This window comes from Leuciscus leuciscus (genome assembly GCF_965113295.1).
Source record: "Leuciscus leuciscus genome assembly, chromosome: 12".
Taxonomy (NCBI): domain Eukaryota; kingdom Metazoa; phylum Chordata; class Actinopteri; order Cypriniformes; family Leuciscidae; genus Leuciscus; species Leuciscus leuciscus.
This window is the reverse complement of record NC_138736.1, coordinates 27,087,416-27,109,557: the sequence shown is the minus strand read 5'-3', so window position 1 is coordinate 27,109,557 and position 22,142 is coordinate 27,087,416. Positions and strand designations below refer to the sequence as shown.

The window sequence follows — 22,142 nt, the reverse complement described above, 5'->3', positions numbered from 1 at the left end:
ATAGAAAAACATTGAAAACTCAGGTTGTAAACTTTAAGTTTTATAAATGTACAAAGCTTTCAATGAAAAGTCCAAAAACGGGAGCATGTCAGTTCTAATACATAGACATAGCAATATGGTTAAATGATTCACTGAGTGATAATTCACAAAATAATAAATGTGTTCATCAGAAGTTGATTCAATATGCAATGTTGCATGGCTGAGAAAACACTCCTTAAAAGTGAAAGGATTATTGGTGTCAAATGCTTTGTGGCCTCTCAATTTTCCATGTACTGTAATTTAACCAGCCATCTAGTGGCTGTGTGTGTGCAGTTTCACAAAATTAAAAGATCCTCTGAATGCATATAAATTATATGATTTTTTAGAACATGGAAAAATATTAGGATTAGGGAGAAGCAAAAAAAAAAAAGAAAAAAAAAGATTTATTTACTGCCATTGTGAGAATAGCATGTAGGCTATTTATGTAATCAATAAAAAAGTAATTGTAGTCTGATTATGAGTATTTTAAAACATAATATAATCTAATTACAAGTACTAGATTTTTTAAATGTATTTATTTTCAAATCTAATTGCCTAATCCAGATTACATGTAATCAGTTACTACCCTACCCACAGGTGACTAGATCAGTGTTTCCAAACCCTGCTCCTGGAGGCACACCTGTCACCAACACTTCACATTTTAGATGTCTACCAGGGAGACTCTCCCTTATCTGACCCATATATTTCTGGTTTTGGAGTTTCTACTATTGAGATGAGTTGAAACAGTCGTGTTTGATTAGGAAGAGTTCAAAAATGTGTAGTGTTGTTGTTGGGAACAGGGTTGGGAAACACCGGACTAGATAAACACTGGGCAAGTTGTCACAGCAAACATAAACTACTTCTGATGAAACAGTGAACTCTGGTGGTGAACAGGAGTAGTGTTAGGTCCGAATAGATTGTGAATCATTAAAAATGCATTATTAAAACTAATTTATTCTTTTAATTAATATCTGTTAATTTGTGATAATTATTTTTTATTAATAAAATATTTATAATGTATGTTGGCAACATGTGTTACAGAAAACATGTTTTAAATGGATGGTGTGAATTTCTTCAAATATGTTATTATCAGATCAACTCTTTTCTGATTCCTACGGATCCCAGCGAAAATCATCATGGTCCCTGGAATGTACCTCTTTGGATTCTAAGTACTCCATAAGAGTGTCTTCCTCCCAAACAATACCTAAATAAACCAAAGCAATGCTAAAATAACGTTTCTTGGTTTTATTTAATTTTATTAGTGTGAAGTGAATTAAAATGTTCCACATAATGGACGTGGTTTATTGATACACAGTAGGCCAATGTGGTCTCAGTGATAGAAATGGCTAGATGATCTAAATTGAAAGAATTTTTAAGGATTCTCACATTCAGTGAAAAAGTGAAATCGCTTACACATTCTCAGTCACTTTGTTTCCTTTTTATTGTTTTGCCCACACTCATCCTTCTCTATGTTGTCCTCTGTGTTGTAGAAGTAGCCAAGTACTTTACCAGTCATGCGACCAAAGAGCCCATGTAGGTTTGGGCCAACTTTGTGCTTGCCACCAGCCTCAACACTGAGAGCATTTCTGCACAAAGATCTACTTTCCTTTTGCTATGTCTTCTCCCATTTTAATGGTCACAACAGCTGGATCTGACAAAAAGAGAGGATAGCTATTTATTGGACAACTTTATAAGATGTAGTGCTATATGTAAATATACAGAAACTGATTTTCAAAATAAATATTCACTGGAGCAAAACCCGTCAGGAAATTACTTCTCTAAAATAAAACTCGGTATACGTAATCCACGAAGATCGTTATAAAACAACGCGAATTAACTTAGTTCTGTAAAAGGAACGTAGCCTATATCTTAACATTTAAAAGTTAGCTTAGGATATAGGCTACATCTTTAACAACGAAATTAGTTTATATTAATCTTTCTGTAGGCCTGTTCGTTTATTTATTCATTTATTTATTTATTCCGAATGCATAGACTCGTGCACGTACCTCCTCTGCGCTATGAATACTCAAGTGTTATGATACAATCATCAGAATCAGTTCAGTTTTTAGTACTCAGAGTTTCAACTGGCTTACAGTTGTCAGTTTTCAGCATTTTTTTTTTTTTTTAACCCATATTCATATACCAAAAGATATGTAGGCTATTTGTTTGTAATCTGTTGGTTGTGAGGAAAATGTATTTATTTATTTATTTATGTATGTCAGTTTTGCAATTCACTGATGCAGTTGGAAACTTTTGGAAATGATGTAGGCCTATTAAATTGTGTATTTAATTCAGATGGTTTGGTTTGAACTGCATTAGAGCAAGACAACTGCTGCATGTGTGTTGTGTAAAGTAATTAAATAAGCAAATAAGCATCACCTCATGAGGTTTTGTGAAACTGATGGATATCTATGTCACAGGATGAATCCTGGTGGTCTGGATATAGTAATGTTTTGCATTACTTTTGTGTTACTTTTCTAACCTGAGCTGGGCATGTTTCTTTGTTTTATAATAACAATAACCAGAACAAAACAAAAGTTTTATTTTTGGTAAATGTAAAGGCCCTTTCACACCAAAAGTGAAATGAATAAGCCACAGGCTGAAGGAAATGCAAATGCACAGTATGTTGGGGGCGCAGCTCAAACAAACCTTTCAGCTGTGCTGCGATTGCAGAAGAATAGGATGCAGAAGAAGAAAGCTTGTGATGAAGGCCTATGTGAGGTCTATCTAAAGTCATGGTAACACTTTACAATAAGGTTCATTAGTTAACATTAGTTAACTACCTTAGTTAACACGAACTAAGAATGAACAATACTTCTTCAGCATTTATTACTCTCAGTTAATATTAATTTCAACATTTACTAATATGTTTTTAAAATCAAAGGTTGTATTTGTTAACATTAGTTAATGAACTGTGAACTAACACAAACAATGAACAGCTGTATTTTTATTAACTAGCATTAACAAAGATTAATAAATACTGTAACAAATGTATTGCTCATGATTAGTTCATGTTAGCTAATGCATTAATTAATATTATCTAATGAACCTTATTGTAAAGTGTTACCAAAGTCATTTAGTATGGTTGAACTGGATCATCGAAGGTCAGCAACAAAGACATTGGTTGATAAAGTGAGATTAAATACATAAAGTAGCCTATATTTGTGTAATTTAACATTGAATAATTGCAGGTTTGTGTAATATTCTGAGTTTGCATTTTACTGTTCTTAGTCATTTTATCAAATTGCGCTCTTATGCTAATTTGCCCTGTTTAGTAAATCTGGAGTAAATGGGAAAATTAACTCGCATTACGTATTTGAATAAGTAACTCAGATATTTTGTTGTAAATTTAAAAGTAATGTGTTACTTTTATTCTGAAAAAAGTAATCTGATTACGTAACTCACGTTACTTAGTAATGCATCACCCCCCATAGCAAGGAATGATTTTGATGTTTGCAAACACCAGCTCTTTGTCACATAATTTGTTCCCTGCAGGTTGAAATCACTGTCCAGGGGGAAGGTTGGGCCCCCTTGGTTAAAAACTTAATTTCTTAAAGATCTTAAAGCTATAGGCAGATTATATATCTTCTCCAATTTGTGCCCCTATGGAGGAAAGGTGTTTTATATCCTTATTCTTGGTGAGAGGTGTGTGCGTTTGGCAAATAATTTGGCAAATGCAATGTTGCACTGTTCCCCGGCAACCTGTAGCAGGTCATCCTGTAGAAGAGGATCAACATGAAACATTTAATCAACGAGTCTCTTTATTACACCTCAGTCTCATTAACATTGTACTCTGAGTGCTTTTGCAGATGAAAGCTGAGTGTCTTTTTTATGCAGAAACATATGGAACATTGATACATTTATGGGTGTTGGATTGCTTCAATATACTGAAATATTTTGATGTTTTTATTTTTTATAATTAAAGCTGTCACAACTAGTGTTACTTATAATTTGCTTTACTTTAACAATTTACAAGCGGGCAATTACAGATGCAAATACATAAAAAGAATAGGAAATTCATAAAACTGGCAAACAAAACATCTCTCATAACCAGCTGTTGTTTTTACGGGCTTCATTAGTCTAAATCGGTGTAATCTGTGTTCTTTACAGTTTCTTCTGAGTCTTCTACTGTTTCAAGCATGTAGTCGTGGACTTGAGTCCTGCGAGAGAAATCAAATAAAGTAGTTTTGAAAATATTTAGCCAAGGAGTAGAGGAACAGAAATGACCATTTAAATTAATAAAAAAAAAATTCTTTCCACATCAAATGAGAGTTCATTTTGTTACAGTTATTAAATGATATATATATATTCATATATAATTAGAAAACAACACCCAATTACACTTCTGGTGGGTGTTGTTTAATATTTCAGTTGAGAAATATAAAGCTTTACCTTTCTTTTGGAAATGGTGACTCAGGTGTGTGTGTGTACAGAGTCAAGGCGCGAAAAGGGTCTAAAGCGAAGATGTTCCTCCTCCCAAACTTTTGCGGGAGGGTGGCTGAGGGTGCATTCCCTGCGCGCACACACATGGTGCAGGACCGGCCGAAACGCTGAGGGAGGTTGATGGTGGACTTGGGAGCATGGTCACCTGTGCCCACATCTCGCCCGAAACGAAGTGGCATGTTGGCATGCAGGTGTGCTGGTTTTGCCATTATGGGGTGAAGTCGCAGGATGGTGGGAGAGCTCACACGACCGCTGGTTGGGGCTACATCAAGAGCGAAGTCTTCTATATTCAGACTCCTGGGAATCTCCTTTGACAACACGAATGTAGAAGAAGAAGAAATGGTGAAAATCAGCAGATTCAGTTATCACAGTGTACTGATACACAGTCACTGATGTCAATTTCAAATTATTATTACAATTTTATTTGCATTTATAAAATCATATTTAAATTGGGAAAAGCATAAGTTCAGAAAGCGCTAACAGTAGCTGGTCCATTCCTCACATTATTTTACACTGTAACAAGTGAAAAGGTGCATTGGTACCTTAAGGAAATATTTCTGCCTGCCCTGACCATTAATTTTTTTTTCTTATTGGTGAAACCTAATTTAATCAGGTTTATTAAATAATATTAGATATGATGAAGACAGGTAAAAAGGCATGATGATTATAATAAATATAATAATCAAAATGAAAATAATGTATTTATTATCTGTACTAATAGGCAATCTATTTCCAGAATTTGGCAAATTGAATATTCAAAACTATTTACTAATTACTACAATTTCAAATAAAGGAAGAGAAATAGAAAATATAAAGCACTTACCTCTGGAAACTGTCCCCATGTAAATCTATTAGGATCATTGTCTAATGGAAGTGGCAGTCTGAGTGCAGAAACCTCACTCAGCATGAAGCTGCTCAGGATACCGAGGGTTAAAAAGAGAAGAGTGAAGTAGGACATCTTACAATCGATCACTGGTCCACGCTCCAAGTCCACGCACATCACAGGGGTTTTATACATTTTGCCATGTGCAAATAAACATACTCACAAAGACATTCCTTATAATGTACTCAGCATACTTAATAAGCACCAACCTACATTCATTCACTAATGACCTTCAAATCAGTTAATTGTGCAGCTCAACCAGACCTCAATTACCACCACATTCAGATCGGAGTAAGAATAATCTGGTAAAAGATGCACGACACATGAGCTTGAATGAGACGTTGACATGCTGGAAATGTTTGAATGAGGGGTTGAAGGCCACAGAGCAGCTCTCATGAATGGTCTGGTATTTTATTCCATCAAAGAATGTTTACTAATTGCCATCACTGACATGCACATGACGTCAATGCCAGCGAGGGGTGACCAGTAACCAGTTCTTTTAGGAAAATCATCTAAAAATGTAGTTTATTAGTTATGTTAATTATCATCGTAGCTGAAAGATAGACTTACAGCATCACTGTCTTCGATGCAAATGTTTAAAAAAAGATGTTTCTTTAAATATATCTGAAGCTGCACATTAATGATCATAGGCTATAATTAGTTGCAAATGCGCATAGCACATAATTTTGTAGGATGTTACATTACACTTAGCAGCATGCTCACATTGAATCCCTTACGAAAAAGAATTTTTATTCAAGTGTGCTAGTATACATCTTTTAAACTAAAAATACTTTCAGTCTACTTTTTATATACTTCTCAGAAATATACTTAGTCTAAGTATATTTGGATCATACATGTATTCAATCTTTTGATCGAGACACTTAAAAGTATAATTAAGTATTCTTGGCTTAGTGTGATTGAGTAGCCTATTAAATTCTTTTTTCATAGTTTTACATACTGTCTTATAAACTTACATTGTTTGAAAATATTGGTTTATAAAGAAAACATATGTTCCTAATTCTGAGTATCTGAATTTTTGTGCTAGTCCATGGAAGTCTAGGCCTACATAGGAATTTACTTCAAATCTATTTTACTCTTTCCCTTAAAAAAGTACTACAGTAAAATAGTAAACTACTAGTATACTTACAAGTTCACTTGTAGTACAGATGCAGTACAAATGAGAAACGTAGTTGTGAAATAGTTTTGCACTTAAAGTTTACTATAGTAAACAGTATACTGTTACACTTATAGTACACTTAAACATATTTTTATATACTAAAAGTGGGCCTATTTAGTCCCAAGCATTATTGAAATAGTACACTTACAAGTTTACTACTAGTACATTGACATACTTACTACATAAAGTATACTTCATAAAATGAACTTGAAGTATACTTCTTTTTCATAAGGGATGTACTGTAACATTCACATATAATGCATCATTTAGCTCACTGTTTAGCAATATAAAGTACAATAAATCAGGTATTTGGTGATTTGGAACCATAAATGTCAATATTCTAAGAGAAGTTTTTCTTTTGTATTTTTTAACATTAGATTTTCCAATCTTGCACTATTTACTTACCCCCTTTATTGGTACCAGTTGCTTCACTTTTCTATAGGGATATATAATACAAACATTATGCCAAAGTGGTTTGAATTAATTGATTTTTAAACTGAATCTGTCTATAATTATACTCTTTATATGATATCCAACAATTAGACAGCTTTTCTGGGGAGGACACTACACACCTTACCCAGAAGGGGGCAGTGCAACATTATAACGAGTGATTAAGACAAAACTGTTTCATTAAAAAGCTTTCAATTAGAATTGTGTTATGTGATTATTATAATTAAATCTACTTAATATTATATATACATAAATAAGTTAGTTCAAATTAAAAGGAGAAAAGTCAGTGACACGATTGAAAATTAATATTATGTGGTGTATGACACACTATCGTTTCTATACGGAAAAAAATGCTGTTTTCAGGAAATAAGCTTTATTGGTTCTTAACTCTCAAATTTTTATTATTATTACTATTTTTTTAGAAACGCATCCAGTGGCTTTTTTTTTCACCTCAATGTGCCATTCATCAGCTAAAGTCAACATTAAATGGAGGATGTCACTACTGATTTTTATAGTAATTTTAAAATAATAATGTGGTTGTTTTATTTAGATGGTTAAGAGGATGTAGGCCAAAATGTCTTCAGCTAACCAGTCCCATTGTATTTTCCCCCATCCTGTCAGCTCCAGCCGATCAAAGACCTGAACAAACATCCACCCTACACTCAGACAAGAGGTGTAGATCCCGACCACAAAACCTTTGGGTCGTCCAATCAGATGTCTGCCGAGGTCAGCAAGTTTCTTCCAATCGGGAATGAAGCGGAAGGCTCTGATGAAGGATCAGGAAGCTTAGAAAATGGCCCCTAATGACAGAGGAGGGGTGTGTTCGCACATGTGTGTTTTTTACGCACATGCTATATGTGATTGCTTTATCTGACATTTCCTTCTGTAGCTTTGAACTTCAGGCCTCTGCAATCATGCAGGAGTGCAAGGGACATAAGGAACATAAAAACCAAAGGGACAAGGGTATAAGAGAGAGCGAGAGAGCGATGGTGTGACTCCGCCCACATGGGGTCTTGAACTTTGATCTCTAGTCTCCTCTCTCTGCAGATTCCTAAGATGTGGTTAATGGCAGTGATGGGGTCGAGGCCTGGCATGGCTGGAGAAAAGTGCAGTCAGTGTGGGAGGATGACCCTTTAACCTTTTTACGAAACTGAACTATGACCCCTAAGCTTTGCCTGAAAGGGACAACCTGAGCAACCCCTGCTGTTAAAACTGGGGCCAGTTGCATAAACTAAATGTTAAGACTGTGTCTTAAGAACTAATTTGATCAACTAGAAATTAGTCAAGAGGTAATCAGTCTTGCTTTTCTGATTCAAATGAGACCGATCTACCTTTTTATGTAACTGACTTAAAAAATTTAGCATCTGTCTTGAAGAAAATAATTAGATGACTAACTTTTAAGACTAGTCTAAGCAGTTTATGCAACCGGCCACTGGACATTAGTATACTGTCAACGACATTCACCTCCTATAGCTACAATAGCTATTTAATGCAATATAGTACACACACACAGAATAATATTATAATAGTCTATATAAACAGATAACTTTTCTGTATGTTGTTCAGTTTCAGGGCACATTTCTTTTTGTATGCAGTTAATCGTATAGTGTTTTTTGAATTTGCAAAGGCCTAAAAAGAATTGTTTCTGGGAAAACATGATTAAAAGAATGTGAGGCAAAAGTGGAGGGGATAACGCAGGGCCATTCAAGGCAACCAAGCGACTTGATTAAAGTGCAGTTTGTCAGACAAACACATGGCTGAGAATAAACAGTACACAAGCTACCCAGACGTGCACGCCATACACATTCATGCCATTTCCAGCAGACTGTGTAAAAACAGTGAGAGACAGACTGTGAGAGACACTTGACAATGGAGACGCAAACTATCCGTGAACTTGAGCTGTAATTAAAACAGGCTGACTGATGACGGACAGAGCACATGTAAGAGAAGTTGCGAAACACATCACATCCTAAAGATTAAAATGTCTTTTAAAGACCATTCAGTATATATTATTATATATATTTAAATAATGTTAATATAGAATTTTTATTGAATTGAATTAATTTTTAAATAGCATTTAACAATTTTTTGTTACATTAACTTGACTTATTTGGGTCAGTGTAAGCCTATGCCGTGTGCATGGATAAGTAAATAATAAGTAAGTAATAAGTAATTATCATGTAAATCATTTACATGATAAGTAAATCATTTAATTAATTATTTTATATTTAAAATATTTGATTAAAATGTTAATATAGGATTGTATTTAATCATGTATAATAATTATTATTTATTAATTATTTAAAAAAAAATTGCATGTTAACCTGATTTATTTGTTACAAATATTTGAATGCTGTGTCTTTACATGAGAGGAGGTAAGGAAAAACAGCTAAATCCTCGTTCCCATTCTTTCTCCCACACACACATAATTTTTGAGGTACGTCTGCACTCAAGTCTCTAATTCTTTGATCTCCTAAATCTCAAACACTAAGTCTCCACTGTTATTATTACATTTTATTCTTGACAGCCAGACTTTCCAATCCTACATGCTCTACACCAAGACCAGTAGACCAGACCTTTAAATCAAATCCCCTGGATCCCCGTAGAAGTATGTGTTTGCTTGGGCTGTGCAATCAACTGTCTATGGCATTTTCCCACTGTAGTGATAACATCAAGGTGTTGAAAGGCACAATCTCAACTGTTGGCACCTGCCAAATGCTTGAATGAAAACCGCTCTGCTACTGTTGAAAATAATTGGGACTGAGTGAGGAAAAGGATCTGAATAAAAAACAGCTGAGACAAAAACTCTAATGCCGACTGACATTTTAAATCGGCTTAGACAAATAAAAATCAGTGAAAGAAACTCTTGCTTGATTGAAATTTTGTGGATGGGTTGAATATTTCACCAAAAGCAACCAATAGACATATATAAGAGATGCAAATCATACAATTTCTGGTTAAGTCCCTTTATGCACTGTTTTTTTTTTTCTGTTTCAATTAGTTGGTGTTCATCTGAAAGCTGTTTCTCAGTCTACAAAATAAATGTTTTTGCCACAAACATTTAACTACACTATAGATTATCAGACTGTCAATCATCCTGGCAATTTAGAACATCTGGAGCTGACAAGCAGATGAAAGTTTAGAAGATAGATATACACTGTAAAATCGAATTAGTTGGGCTTACTTAAAAAAAGCATGCAAACCGATTGACTTAAAAAAAACAAGTAAAGTGAAATAGGAATAGTATGTGGTACTGACAAATGCTTAGTTAGTATAGTTCACTTACACAAAAGTTCTAGTAACTAAAAAAGAACTGTAGAGAGAACTTGATAATTTACTTTAAATAAAATATAATTGTTACCATTGTTGTGTTTTGCAGGCTGAATGTTGAAGTCTGTGTGACTCAAGTATGATCAAATGCAAGATTGTCACAAATATAGAGGGATTATATAAACCCAATTAAAAGTTTCACAAGGTGTTTAGGACAGAAGTGTTAGCAACAAAATTATAAAAGATCATTCATTGACATGAAATATAGTTATGTTATACATCATTCATTCATACATATATATATATATATATATATATATATATATATATATATACTGTACATAATAATACATAAATAATATATAATAACACATATATATAAAATATAAAATAACTGCAGAAGTGGAGGAAATTTGTGAAAAGTCCATTAAGATTTTCCCCGCCTCAAAAACCACACTCAAACCAATCAATTAATCTTAACTTGGGTTTTCTTAGTAAACAAGGCATAGTATGTGAATAGTACAGATTACTAGATTTTTACAATTAAGGTAAGACATTAAGTAAAGTTAACTAAAAAGTGTTAGTTAGAATCACTGTTTGGTTTTACAGTGTAGTAACAGTAAGATAAATGGTCCATATGCATACATTATCTCCATCAATCATAAGCAGATTACTTGCTGCATAAAACAAATGAGAGAAACTGCTGGCTTAAATAAATAATGTGGTTATGAAAGAAATGTTAAATGTACAATAAGGTCTAACTTTAATTAAGGTAATAACTAACATGTTAAGGAATCAAACCTTGTAAACTGTTACTGAAATGTTTAATAGGCTAATGTAAGTGTCTCTAAGTTCTTTTGTGTTTCACCTCAGCTTCCAAAAGCATAAATAGAAGTTTTTTTTTCTCTTTTATTTCCCGCTTGAGTTGGTATAGAACAACTAAATTTCCTTTCTTTCAGAGTAAGTCTTTGTCAAAATCCACCAAATCCATGGAGGAAAATGCATATCCAAAAACATATGATAAGAACTGTTGTTGCCATGCCATTCATTTACACTTGTTCAAAACAAGCAAATAAGAAGTCAGAGAGAACACACAAAGGAACATGTATACAGAACATTTATTGTGCAGGAGAATCACATAACAACACACTGGGGACTTAGGAGTCATGTGAGTGTGTATGTGTGCATTTAAGTGGGAAGGAGAGAAATAAGCGAGAGACAGATAGAGAGAGCGAAAGAGAGAGAAAGAGCGGGAGGGATTTAGTTGCTGACAGGTATGACTGATGATATGTTGGGTCTACAGGCTGAAACAGTAGATGGTATCAAGGAAAGCCAAGATTAAATCAGCTGGAACACACACACACACACACACACACACACACACACACACACACACACACACACACACACACACACACACACACATTTTCCATTTACCGTCGTTGACTGCTTCACTTTAATGTTGACTGTATCTCATAACAAATCAAACATGCAAGACACCAAAGACTCACAGATTTACTTTCAGGTACAAGCTTGTAGGAGGGTATTCATTAATAATGTGCTATTTCTTTACCTACATGGTCATCACACAAGCACACACATACAATTTTCCCAACAGACTCGTTAGACTTCTCACGCTTTCTACTAATTGGTCATTTTGAACACTGATGTCATTGTGCAAAGAATTGAGGTCACAATGATTGGTCTCTGAGAGAGGGCAAGAGAGACAGACAGGATGAGAGAGAGAGAGAGAGAGAGAGAGAGAGAGAGAGAGAGAGAGAGAGAGAGAGAGAGAGAGAGAGAGAGAGAGAGAGAGAGAGAGAGAGAGAGAGAGAGAGAGAGAGACAAAGAGAAAGACAGGGCAGGGAATGAGAGAAAGAAGCAGGCAAAGAAAGAAGGACAAAAAGAACCAGACTTAATAGGACAAAGAAAACACATAGTCCTATGGAAATGGCATACTTAAAATATGATAATTATTAAAACATAATTCTGGAATGTCTTGTTCCGTGTCTCATACTGTTCATACTTAATTGTCAGGTTTTAAGGTTTTAAAATGTATATTTGTATTTATATTTTCTATAGTAAAGCGTTTGTAAATATTCTTTTTTTCCCCTTCAATTTATTGTTTTTTTTCTTTATTCGTATTCACAGACTTGTAATTTGTACCCCAATTTTTTATATTTGATTAAGAAAATTCACTCTCTTTGGATTATCCTGGTTTAAGCCTGCCTATCACCTCCCTTGGTCCCTAACGGAATACGTTACAACAGATGTGATTATATATAGTTTATACTCTTAATTATTTACAGCAATGGTGAACATATTTAGACAGTTTGTGAATCCTGTTTTGTTTTCAGACAGTTTAAAATAACTTTCAAAAAAAGTCCAGTACAAACATTACTGCTACTCATCAACGGCAGCTGTCACAGTTGATAGGGGACAAGAACAATCCTCCATAGGCAGCTAGACCGTCCCATTTAACAACACTCGGCCTCGACCTTCGTGGCCTTTGAAGGCCTCGCATACCCCAGAATTCATTGCCAGCCTGTAACGACATTTCTCTTTTTGAGAGAAATTACACTTCTAAATGTAATTATTGGGTTCTTCTGCTTACTCAAATAATCTAATGTAGGCCTATCTAATAAAATATATACATATATATTGTATGTATATATATATATATATATATATATATATATATACATATACATATACACACACACACACACACACACACACACACACACACACACACACACACACACACACACACACACACACACACACACACACACACACACACACACACACACACACACACACACACACACACACACACACACACACACACAGACACACATATATATATTGTATAGGCCTATACATTAAACAAAATTATAAACGCACGTGGTCTGTGGTTGTGAGGCCGGTTGGATGTACTGCCAAATTCTCTGAAACACCTTTGGAGACGCTTATGGTAGAGAAATGAACATTCAGTTAACGGGCAACAGCTCTGGTGGACTTTCCTGCAGTCAGCATGCCAATTGCACGCTCCCTCAAAACTTGTGACATCTGTGGCATTGTGCTGTGAGATAAAACTGCATATTTTAGAGTGGCCTTTTATTGTGGCCAGCCTAAGGCACACCTGTGCAATAATCAAGCTGTCTAATCAGCATCTTGATATGCCACACCTGTGAGGTGGATGGATTATCTCGGCAAAGGAGAAGTGCTCACTAACACAGATTTAGACAGATTTATGAACAATAGGCCTTTTGAATACATAGAAAAAGTCTTAGATCTTTGAGTTTAGCTCATGAAAAATGGGGGCAAAAAAAAAAGTGTTGCGTTTATAATTTTGTTCAGTGTATAAAGCTTTTCAAATGTTGACTTATTACCAAGATGCGATTTTATATAGTTTATATACTCTTTATTATGTACATAAATGGTTAACAAGGTTAACATATTTAGACAGGTTGTGAATCCTGTTTTGTTTTTAGGCAGTTGAATATTCTGAAGCAACATATGACTCACTAGGCTGACAACCGCAAATAGTCCTACACTAGTCTCGAGCATTTGAGCTGTGCACAGACCACAAAACTGATTGAAGCAGCTTTGGTGGAAGATAGTGATTTGCAACGATTTACAGCTCATTTCTGTTTCTCTGCAAGATACTGATACCACACATAGAATCTCACATGATAGAACGTACGGTTCCATTCACACAGCAGGGGTTCGCCAGAAATATGGTTTTGAGTTCTCAAAATGTACGAGTGTGAGATTGGTTATAGAATGTAGTTGTCACTCCAGTAAATAACCTAACTATGAGTGAACATAGCTTTTTAAGCCCTCAAGTACAAAACTGACAACCGCATTCCGCTGCTGAGCTTGGCCTTGGCCCTAGAACAAAATACTCTCTTTATGTAGGCCTACCTCACTCATACAGTCATGTAGGCCTTGTTATAGGCTCACTTTTCTCATTGTAATGAAGTGTAAATCATATCTACAAGTGTAATTGGGCCTGTAACAAGGAAAAAACTAAAACTAAAATAGTTTTGCTCTAAAAAGTTTTTGTTGGGGCTTGAGATTGATTATACCTCTAAATCATAAAATTCATGAAAAAGTTTTCAAATTCCTGTTCTGAAACATAAATAATAATAATAATAATAAAAAAATTAAAAAAGTTATCTAGACCAGTTAATGCATTTGCTGTCACTCTTTGACATTTTTAATTCCTCCGACTTGTTTATGTTTCCATGACTGTTTAAAGTTCATGAATATTTAACAAGCTAATCAGTGAAGTCGTTTATGATTGGTTGTCTGTTGCTAACACTGCATCGTTTCAGGCTATATGCCAGTTTCACAACCAAGGGCTAAAAGCAGTAATAATCCTGTAATAATCTATTAGCCATGTGCTTCACATTTTTGGCAACAAGGAAGTGAAGGAGACATCAGCACATGTTAGGTCACATGCTGTCAAGGCTCCATCATTTTAGACTATAAAATACAAATCAATTCAATTAACAAAATATATATATCATTGTACATCCAAATGTGTTTTCTCAAGTTTTTGGTCATTTTGAATGTACATTTTGTAAAATAAATAACTAACAGACCCCAAAATCTGTGTGTTATGCATAAATGACAAAGTCCTTTTAGGGGATACATATTAATGTAGCTTAAAACACAGGCAAAAAGGTTATACTGCCTGCCAGAAGTGAACAATAGTGCCATGAAGACATAGAGGAAAAGCTGTTCCTTATCAAGAAAGATGATAGTGACGGCGGTGCATCAGTGCATTAGAAGCATGGTGCATGGGTGGTGCAACAGGTCAAAATTGAGTTACATGTGGAAAGTGTACACTGAAAAAGAAGAGTCTTGTTGATTTTCCCTTGTGCTACAATCTTTGTTTTGGAATTCCAAGAAAAAAACAATGTTTTTAATGCTTTTTGAAACACCAAGACATGGTTTCACTACTCACCATCTGAATTTGTGTCAAGTTTTTGAAATTTTTAAATGCAAGTTCCAAATGAAATATAGCACAAGATGAAATGGGATTTTAATAATGCTTTTTAATATTTTTTTTAAATACAAAAACCATTTCACTACTTTTCAGATAGTGAAAATGCATTTGAATGTGTGAGTTTCAAACAATTTGCCAAAAATAGTTTACCCTAATAGGACAAAATCAGTTATAAATGACGAAACCCTAAAATATGCATCATATTGGCACATACTCACATATAAATACAAATACAAATAGTCTATGGTCTCTGTATTCTATTTCGGTGACTCTAACCTATTTTTTATGCCACCTTTTATGAGAAGTAGCATGACACTGAGCATTTCTTCTGAAGTTCCCATTTCCAAGATGTCTGTGGTTGGTCCTGAGTACCTGAAAGGCATACACAAAGACACAAAAGCACATAAAAGGCATTATCTATCAGTCTCTCTTCTCCATCATGCTCTTTTCCTCTCGTTTTCTCTGTCTTAGCACATGATGAAAGACAGGCTGACGCAAATGAAAGAGAGCAGGATTCTTTTTCCTCCTTTCAACAAATCTTCGGTCGGAGCTGTCAGAGTGGAAACACACTTCACCGACCACTGGTCTCTCTCTCTTTCTCTCTCTGTCTTTCTATTCACATCCACACTCAAACACACACAATAACAAAGAAGACGTTTTTTTTCTTTACCATAGACGTCTAGGTTAGTTTATTCTGGCTAGTACTGTTGATGTTTTATTTCTTAATTTTGTGATTTCAGACTTTATTCACTTTTATAGGCTTTTAGGCAGTTACAGAAGAGGAGACTTCTGGGAAAACAGACCAACCACAAAAAGGAATTGCCATTTCTCAATGTCGCTGTCACAATGACAATGTGTGTGCGACTGTGGGCAAGAATGCATTAGGGAAAACTTCTGTCAGAAGCCCCAAACCCCACGGTTTCATTTTAACTAGGACCAGCTGACGCGTACCAGGTTGCGTGTGACTGCTCATTTCCTTCCCAGCTTTGAATGCAAGCATATGCACACACCCTCATCTGAGTGAAAATGGCAGCTCTCCCTCTGAAACATGGCAGGTATCGGCGGGAGGGTTATGAGTGAAATCAGTCGGAGTTATTGCTAATTGAGTCCACCGACAAGACGCATGCGGACATCGCAAAATGAAACCTTCACCTGGGAACCATCAAACTTAAACTGAGGGGGTTGCAGACTAATGGCTTCCAGACTTTCAGTGTGTGTGTGTGAAGAGTAATTGAAATGGTCACATTAGCTCTTATTCTGTCAGGCGTTTCTTTGGCAGCCCCTCTGAAGGACCCCAGTTGCCACACAGCCCTCATTGCCAATAAAAACTTTATTTGAGAACAAATCCCTTCTTTTCTTTTTGAAGCAAGAAAGAAAGAAAATTAAAAGTCATATAAAGAATAACAAGATGCAAAGCGAAGAGGTATAGATATGCAATGAGCTGGAGAGCACCACGTGATGTCATGCCTCATTTTGCTGCCGCTCTCAGTCAGAGCCCAGGAGCCACGGTTTGATCTTCATCATCTTCGTTCATTTTTTATTTCCATATTGATGACAAAAACCGCTTACTGTGAAATTGAAGTGAGAGAATGTACGATCGGCACACAAACGTTCACCCCCAAATTGCGTGCGTCTGTATGTGCGTACCTGCGCGGGTGGCGGCGAATGTTGGATGGAGATTGTATGAGCCAGCGGGAAGCCTTCTGGGTAATTTGAACATTCTACAAGCCTAAAATGGCTTGTCAGAAAATTAAAGGGAGGGGGGTGTTGGTTTGAAGTCGAGCACAAGAAAAGTGTTCTGGCTCTTTTCAACAGTTATATTCTGGGTGTGTATTTCAGGATGGTGAGGATTTCATGTAGTTTAGTATAATTTGGCATAATTAGGGTATTTAAGATTATAAATTAATCCACACTGTTTTGACACTCCATAACTGGATGACTGAAGCAGACTATTATAACAAAAATGTCAGAGTCAGCAATTAGACTGCATGAGTGTGGTCAGGCATTTTTCTGTCTATGCATGTGACTGACTTTCCAATGATGAGAGAAAAGAAGAAATCAGCATGATCGGCTATTTAATAAGACATGCATGCTGTCAGTGGCTGTATGAATCAGTGTGTGTCTTAGTGTGTGAATCTGCGTACATGTTTCTTATATTTCCCCCCTGTCAAATAAATTAGGCTTCTCAAATGAGAGAAATGAGGCTTGGCATTGCCATCATGGTAACCAGGGCCTACTGTTGTTGCCGGGGTAATGTGATGTGCCGCCTGTGCCAGATGGATGATGTTGATAAATGCTGCGGATTTGGAATAGGAAAAGCTTGGGAAATGTTGGGGTTTCTCATGGTCTCCAGAGAAAGACTGAATGATTGTGGGGTTTTTTTTGTTTTTTTTGTGGCTTTTCTTACTGACAGAGATTACGTCTAAATCTTGTCAACTGCTTGTTGTTTAACTTTAAAATTTAACAGCTAAAAGTTGTTTTTTCATGGCTGAAAAAGATGATCCATATCTTGGTTTTCATCTTAAACATCTGTTTTTCTTAGTATACACAGTATGTTTATGTGTCTGTGTGTGTTGTGTATTTATGAGTAAATGTAACCCAGCCCTCGTAGTTTAGACTTGATCAGATAGTTTCTTTGTGTGTATTCCTGTACTTGATTTGGGATATGCATGTATTGGAGTTCACGTGTGTGTGTGTGTGTGTGTGTGTGTGTGTGTGTGTATTCCCGTCTCTGATTGCTGTTTGTTTGATTTGCATTGCTCCTTTAATCAGTGCTGAGGCCCCTAAAGTGAGCGGAAGGAAACCCTTTCAGACAAGCCTAGTCTCCTAGGAATAACTACAGTAAGCTACTCATCTGAACCTGTGGTTGTGCATGTAAGACAAAAGCATTACCATCTTATTTTGGTTATTTGATGGTATATTTATGGTATATATTAAAATCTGCTATCATTACTAGTAATGATGTCATCTGTTGAATAACTACCGTTCAAATGTTTGGGGTCTTAGATTTTTTTAAATGTTAAATGTTTTAAATGGAACAAGTCTTTAATGCTCACAGAGGCTGCATTTATTATGTGAAAAAATGTTGTACAATTTAAATGAACTGTTTTCTATTTTAATATATTTTCAAATGTCATTTATTTATCTTATGGCAAAGCTGAATTTGAGCTGTTCACGCCATGTCATAATTACCGTAATTTCATGATGACAATATTTCGTGATGTTACTATTATGCTGTTCATGGGCTGGGAATTATACCTTTCTATGGCAATACTCAACCTCTAAATGAAACTGATGTGGTCAGGTGGTACAGTGGTCACGTGGTACAACTAGGAGCTCTCAGAACATTCCCAGTGTTGTGCTGGATAGCAACTGATTACATGTAATCTGGATTCCAAAAATTTGATTCTATAATTGTTTTAAATACTCATAATCAGACTACAGTTAGCCTACTTTTTTCAGTGATTACATGATGACATTTTATTCTCACAATGGCAGTAAATTATTCTTAATTCATTGATTCCCCCATTTCTTCTTTTTTATTTTTTAAATGTTCGTTTCTAAAAAAAAAGCCTGTTTCAGAAGATGGTTCAGGTTGTGGGACTGCACACACAGACCAGCCATTAGTCAAGTGACTATCACTGACAACTGAGACCCACAGCAATTGATCACAGGGTTAACAGAAGTCATTTCACTTTTAACAAGTGTTTTCTCAACATTGCAATATTGCATATCTAATCAGCTCCTGACAAACACACAAATCAGTATTTGAATTATCTCTCAGTGAGTCATTTAACCATATTTTACTGTCTTTGGAAGGCTTTTGTATTTCAAACACATTAAAATGTACAAATTCACGTAATTTCATATTTACATGCAATTCAGGGATTCCTCAACTTTTTTGTCAGCTGAACCTCTTTGACCTAATTTATTTAATTGATGTACCCCCTGAGATTTTAAGTTGATGTTGTAAAATTTTTGTCATGCAATTTGGAATCTGTAACTGATTACTTGAATAATCCAAGCTTCTCGTGATCGTTTCTAGTGCTTTATAATTGTTCCCACCTGCAAGATCAAGATATAGAGCGAGGGCAAAAAAGGTGAGTGGCCGAAATCACTCCTCTTGTCACATCAAATGCAATTCCTCATGACTCCCACTTTCTCCAGCCGTCCTGTGATAATCAGGAAAGATTTCTGAGCAGTCTCGTGCCCTCGTGACCAGTGCATCAGGAGTTCAAATCGCTATAGTCAGCTTTCCTGTGCTTCATGTACAGTGTGTGTCTGAATCATGGATATCAGTTAACCAATCAAATACAGAGTCACATAAATGCTTTTTCCTTGGCCTTGTATTCAACATCTCACCTCATAAGCGAGTATGTGAGAGGGTGGCATTATTTAGATATATTTTTGTTAAAGCAATTCCCCTTGGTCTATCAAGGCCAAAACAACAACAAAAAAAGAAAAAAAAAGAAAGAAAGATAAAGGAAAAAAGATTTTTTTTTTTAATAATGTTTTATTTTATGAGTAGAGTTTGTGTTAGTAGTAATTCAGGTTTGGACAAAATTCTGAATTTAAGATTTGGGAAATTAAGTGTTCTTCCACCCTGGTCCATAAGATAAAAATAAAATAAAAATGCCATTAAAAAGTTTGGGGATTTAAAAAATTTATAATTTAATACTTTTCTTGATGCATTAAATTGAATAGATTGACAGTAAATACATGTAATGTTACAAATTTCTGTCTAATAAATGCTGTTCTTTTGAACAGTCCAATCCACAAAAAATCCTGAAAAAGTCTATCATGGTTTCTACAAACATATTGAGCTACACAACATTTTTCAACATTGATAATAATACAAAAGTTTTGAAGACTAAAGATGGCACCGGACTAATGCCATAACAGTAATTGAAAATGTAGTAAAATAGAATTTTTTTCAGGATATACAATTGATGAAATAAATGTAGCCTCAGTGAGCCTTCTCTCAAAAAACATTAAAAAAACATACTAACATACTGTATTGTATACAGATAATTTATTTTGTATTATAAATTAAATGAATTAATTACAGTAAATATAATGAAAAATAATTGTAATAATATTACAAATAGTACAAAAAAAAGTTTGAAATAGGTGTTTTATCTTTCTTTCTATATCATAAGGCCTAGGCTATATAACTATATATATAATTAACTCAAGATGTCCTCAAGCCAATATTCATAGTTTGTCTTTATGACCTTCCTTGTGGAAACATTTCAAATCCAACTTATGGGGATATTTAAAGTGGTCCGCACTGTTTTAAAGGCTCTATAAATCAGTCATATTTGATTTAAATGATAATAATGCCAACAGGTTTAGGACTAGGATTGGAGTATATCAAATATTATCAGAGGTCCTCACTAATGCAGCTTCAGAAGTCTGTGTGTGTGAGTTTGTGCTCAGGATGTGAAACCAGAAGACATCTGTTGTTTCTTATCAGATTATCACTCAAACACAGATTTAACATAATTAAGCTAATTAACCCTATTTAAAGCCCATTAGAGCAGTTTAATGTGCAGAAGATTATGGAGTCATAGGTCATGAAACAAGTTATGTTAATGTGATTGTGGTCTTCATCCCCATAAAATACTGTGCTAACATGATCAGCACTCAGAGCCATCTTTGTAAATGCTAAAGAAAGATGTACGTAGAATGATCACTGTGCCAGAGTGCATACATATGTTGAGATACATGTACACACACTCTCAGACATGAACAGACATTATGTGCTACACATGTGAGTTTTGGACTGACTGATGTTATTCTGTTAAACCACTGAGTTGTCTAAAACCTCTCAACCTGGCGACCGGTCAAACTGTTCCGCCTTCCACTCTCACTGTTGATCTGATATTTTCATCAAAGTGACTATTATATTCTCTAGCATATCTCTGTCATCAACAGAAATTGCCAGTGTTTTTCTTTGAGTAATATGCAATCAAGTCTTATTTTAATCTTTTGTGTGGGTGTTATCGTGGAGTGAGTCGTATTTATGTTTCCATGCACATTTCTGCCAAAGTAAAGACAGTAGTACGACTTTCCTTTTGATTTTTATTATTGCACGTCTAGAAACCCAGAAATAAAACAGTTCACTGTATCTCTCTTAGTAAACTCAAAATTGTAAAAAATTAAAATACAAAAATAGAAATAAAACATATCCATGTGTTTAGAAGAAACACTGTCATATAAGCAACAAAATCATATTTTCATTTTATCCAATGTGTGACGTTGATGTGAATCCGTGACTTCAAAGTTTTTGTTGCCAGTGGTTTTGCATCTGTTTTAAATTAATCTGAGGTTTTCTTGTTTTTCAACATCGGTACAAGAGAATAAGTCATACAAATAGTCACGCAAGAGGTCAGTGCTTTGTTTTTCTTTCTTTAAAATAGAGTAAATGGAATAGTGGAGGGTGCCAGCCACTGATTGGCGGTTTAGATTAGACAGTTCAATTGATGTTCAATGAACAGTAGCCAATGAAAACGCTTGCTTCTGCAAGAATAGCAGTATACCACTGATGGATGATGTTTAGTTGTGTTTCATGGTTGCTTACAGATGAAACTTGCGTTATCGTTCAAAAGTTTGGGGTTAAGATTTGTTATGTTTCTGAAAGAAGTCTCTTTTGCTGACTAAAACTGCATTTATTTGAACTGAACAGTAAAACAGTATTGTAAATATTGTTACAATTTAAAATAACTGTATTCTATTTTAGAATATTTTATATTTATTTCTTAGATGGCTAATCTGCATTTTCAGCATCATTACTCCAGTCTTCTGTCACATGATCCTTCAGAAATCATTCTAATATGCTGATTTGGTCTCAAGAAACATTTCTTATTGTTGAAAACCAA

At 35.0% G+C, this 22,142-nt stretch overlaps 1 protein-coding gene and 1 pseudogene across 2 annotated transcripts; both read right to left on the bottom strand.

The window, feature by feature from the left end:
- Positions 1-1,069: 1,069 nt before the first annotated feature.
- Positions 1,070-1,646, bottom strand: LOC309510733 (cytochrome c-like; annotated as a pseudogene). The gene is made up of 2 exons: positions 1,474-1,646; positions 1,070-1,222 (listed from the first exon to the last, which is right to left on the bottom strand). The product of its transcript is annotated as a cytochrome c-like (transcript).
- Positions 1,647-3,776: 2,130 nt separating this feature from the next.
- Positions 3,777-5,430, bottom strand: npvf (neuropeptide VF precursor). The gene is made up of 3 exons (XM_082187179.1): positions 5,285-5,430; positions 4,411-4,769; positions 3,777-4,178 (listed from the first exon to the last, which is right to left on the bottom strand). Exons 1-3 carry the CDS (start codon positions 5,417-5,419, stop codon positions 4,094-4,096), a joined length of 579 nt encoding a protein of 192 aa, XP_082043305.1. The 5' UTR covers positions 5,420-5,430; the 3' UTR covers positions 3,777-4,093.
- Between the last annotated feature and the right edge of the window lie 16,712 nt (positions 5,431-22,142).

Excerpts from the sequence above, each read along its gene's own strand:
- npvf (XM_082187179.1), bottom strand. The coding sequence starts at position 5,419 with ATGTCCTACTTCACTCTTCTCTTTTTAACCCTCGGTATCCTGAGCAGC. Across the intron at positions 4,770-5,284 it reads CATGGGGACAGTTTCCAGAG|GAGATTCCCAGGAGTCTGAA; the intron begins GTAAGTGCTTTA and ends GTGTTGTCAAAG. Across the intron at positions 4,179-4,410 it reads TCACCATTTCCAAAAGAAAG|GACTCAAGTCCACGACTACA; the intron begins GTAAAGCTTTAT and ends TTTCTCTCGCAG.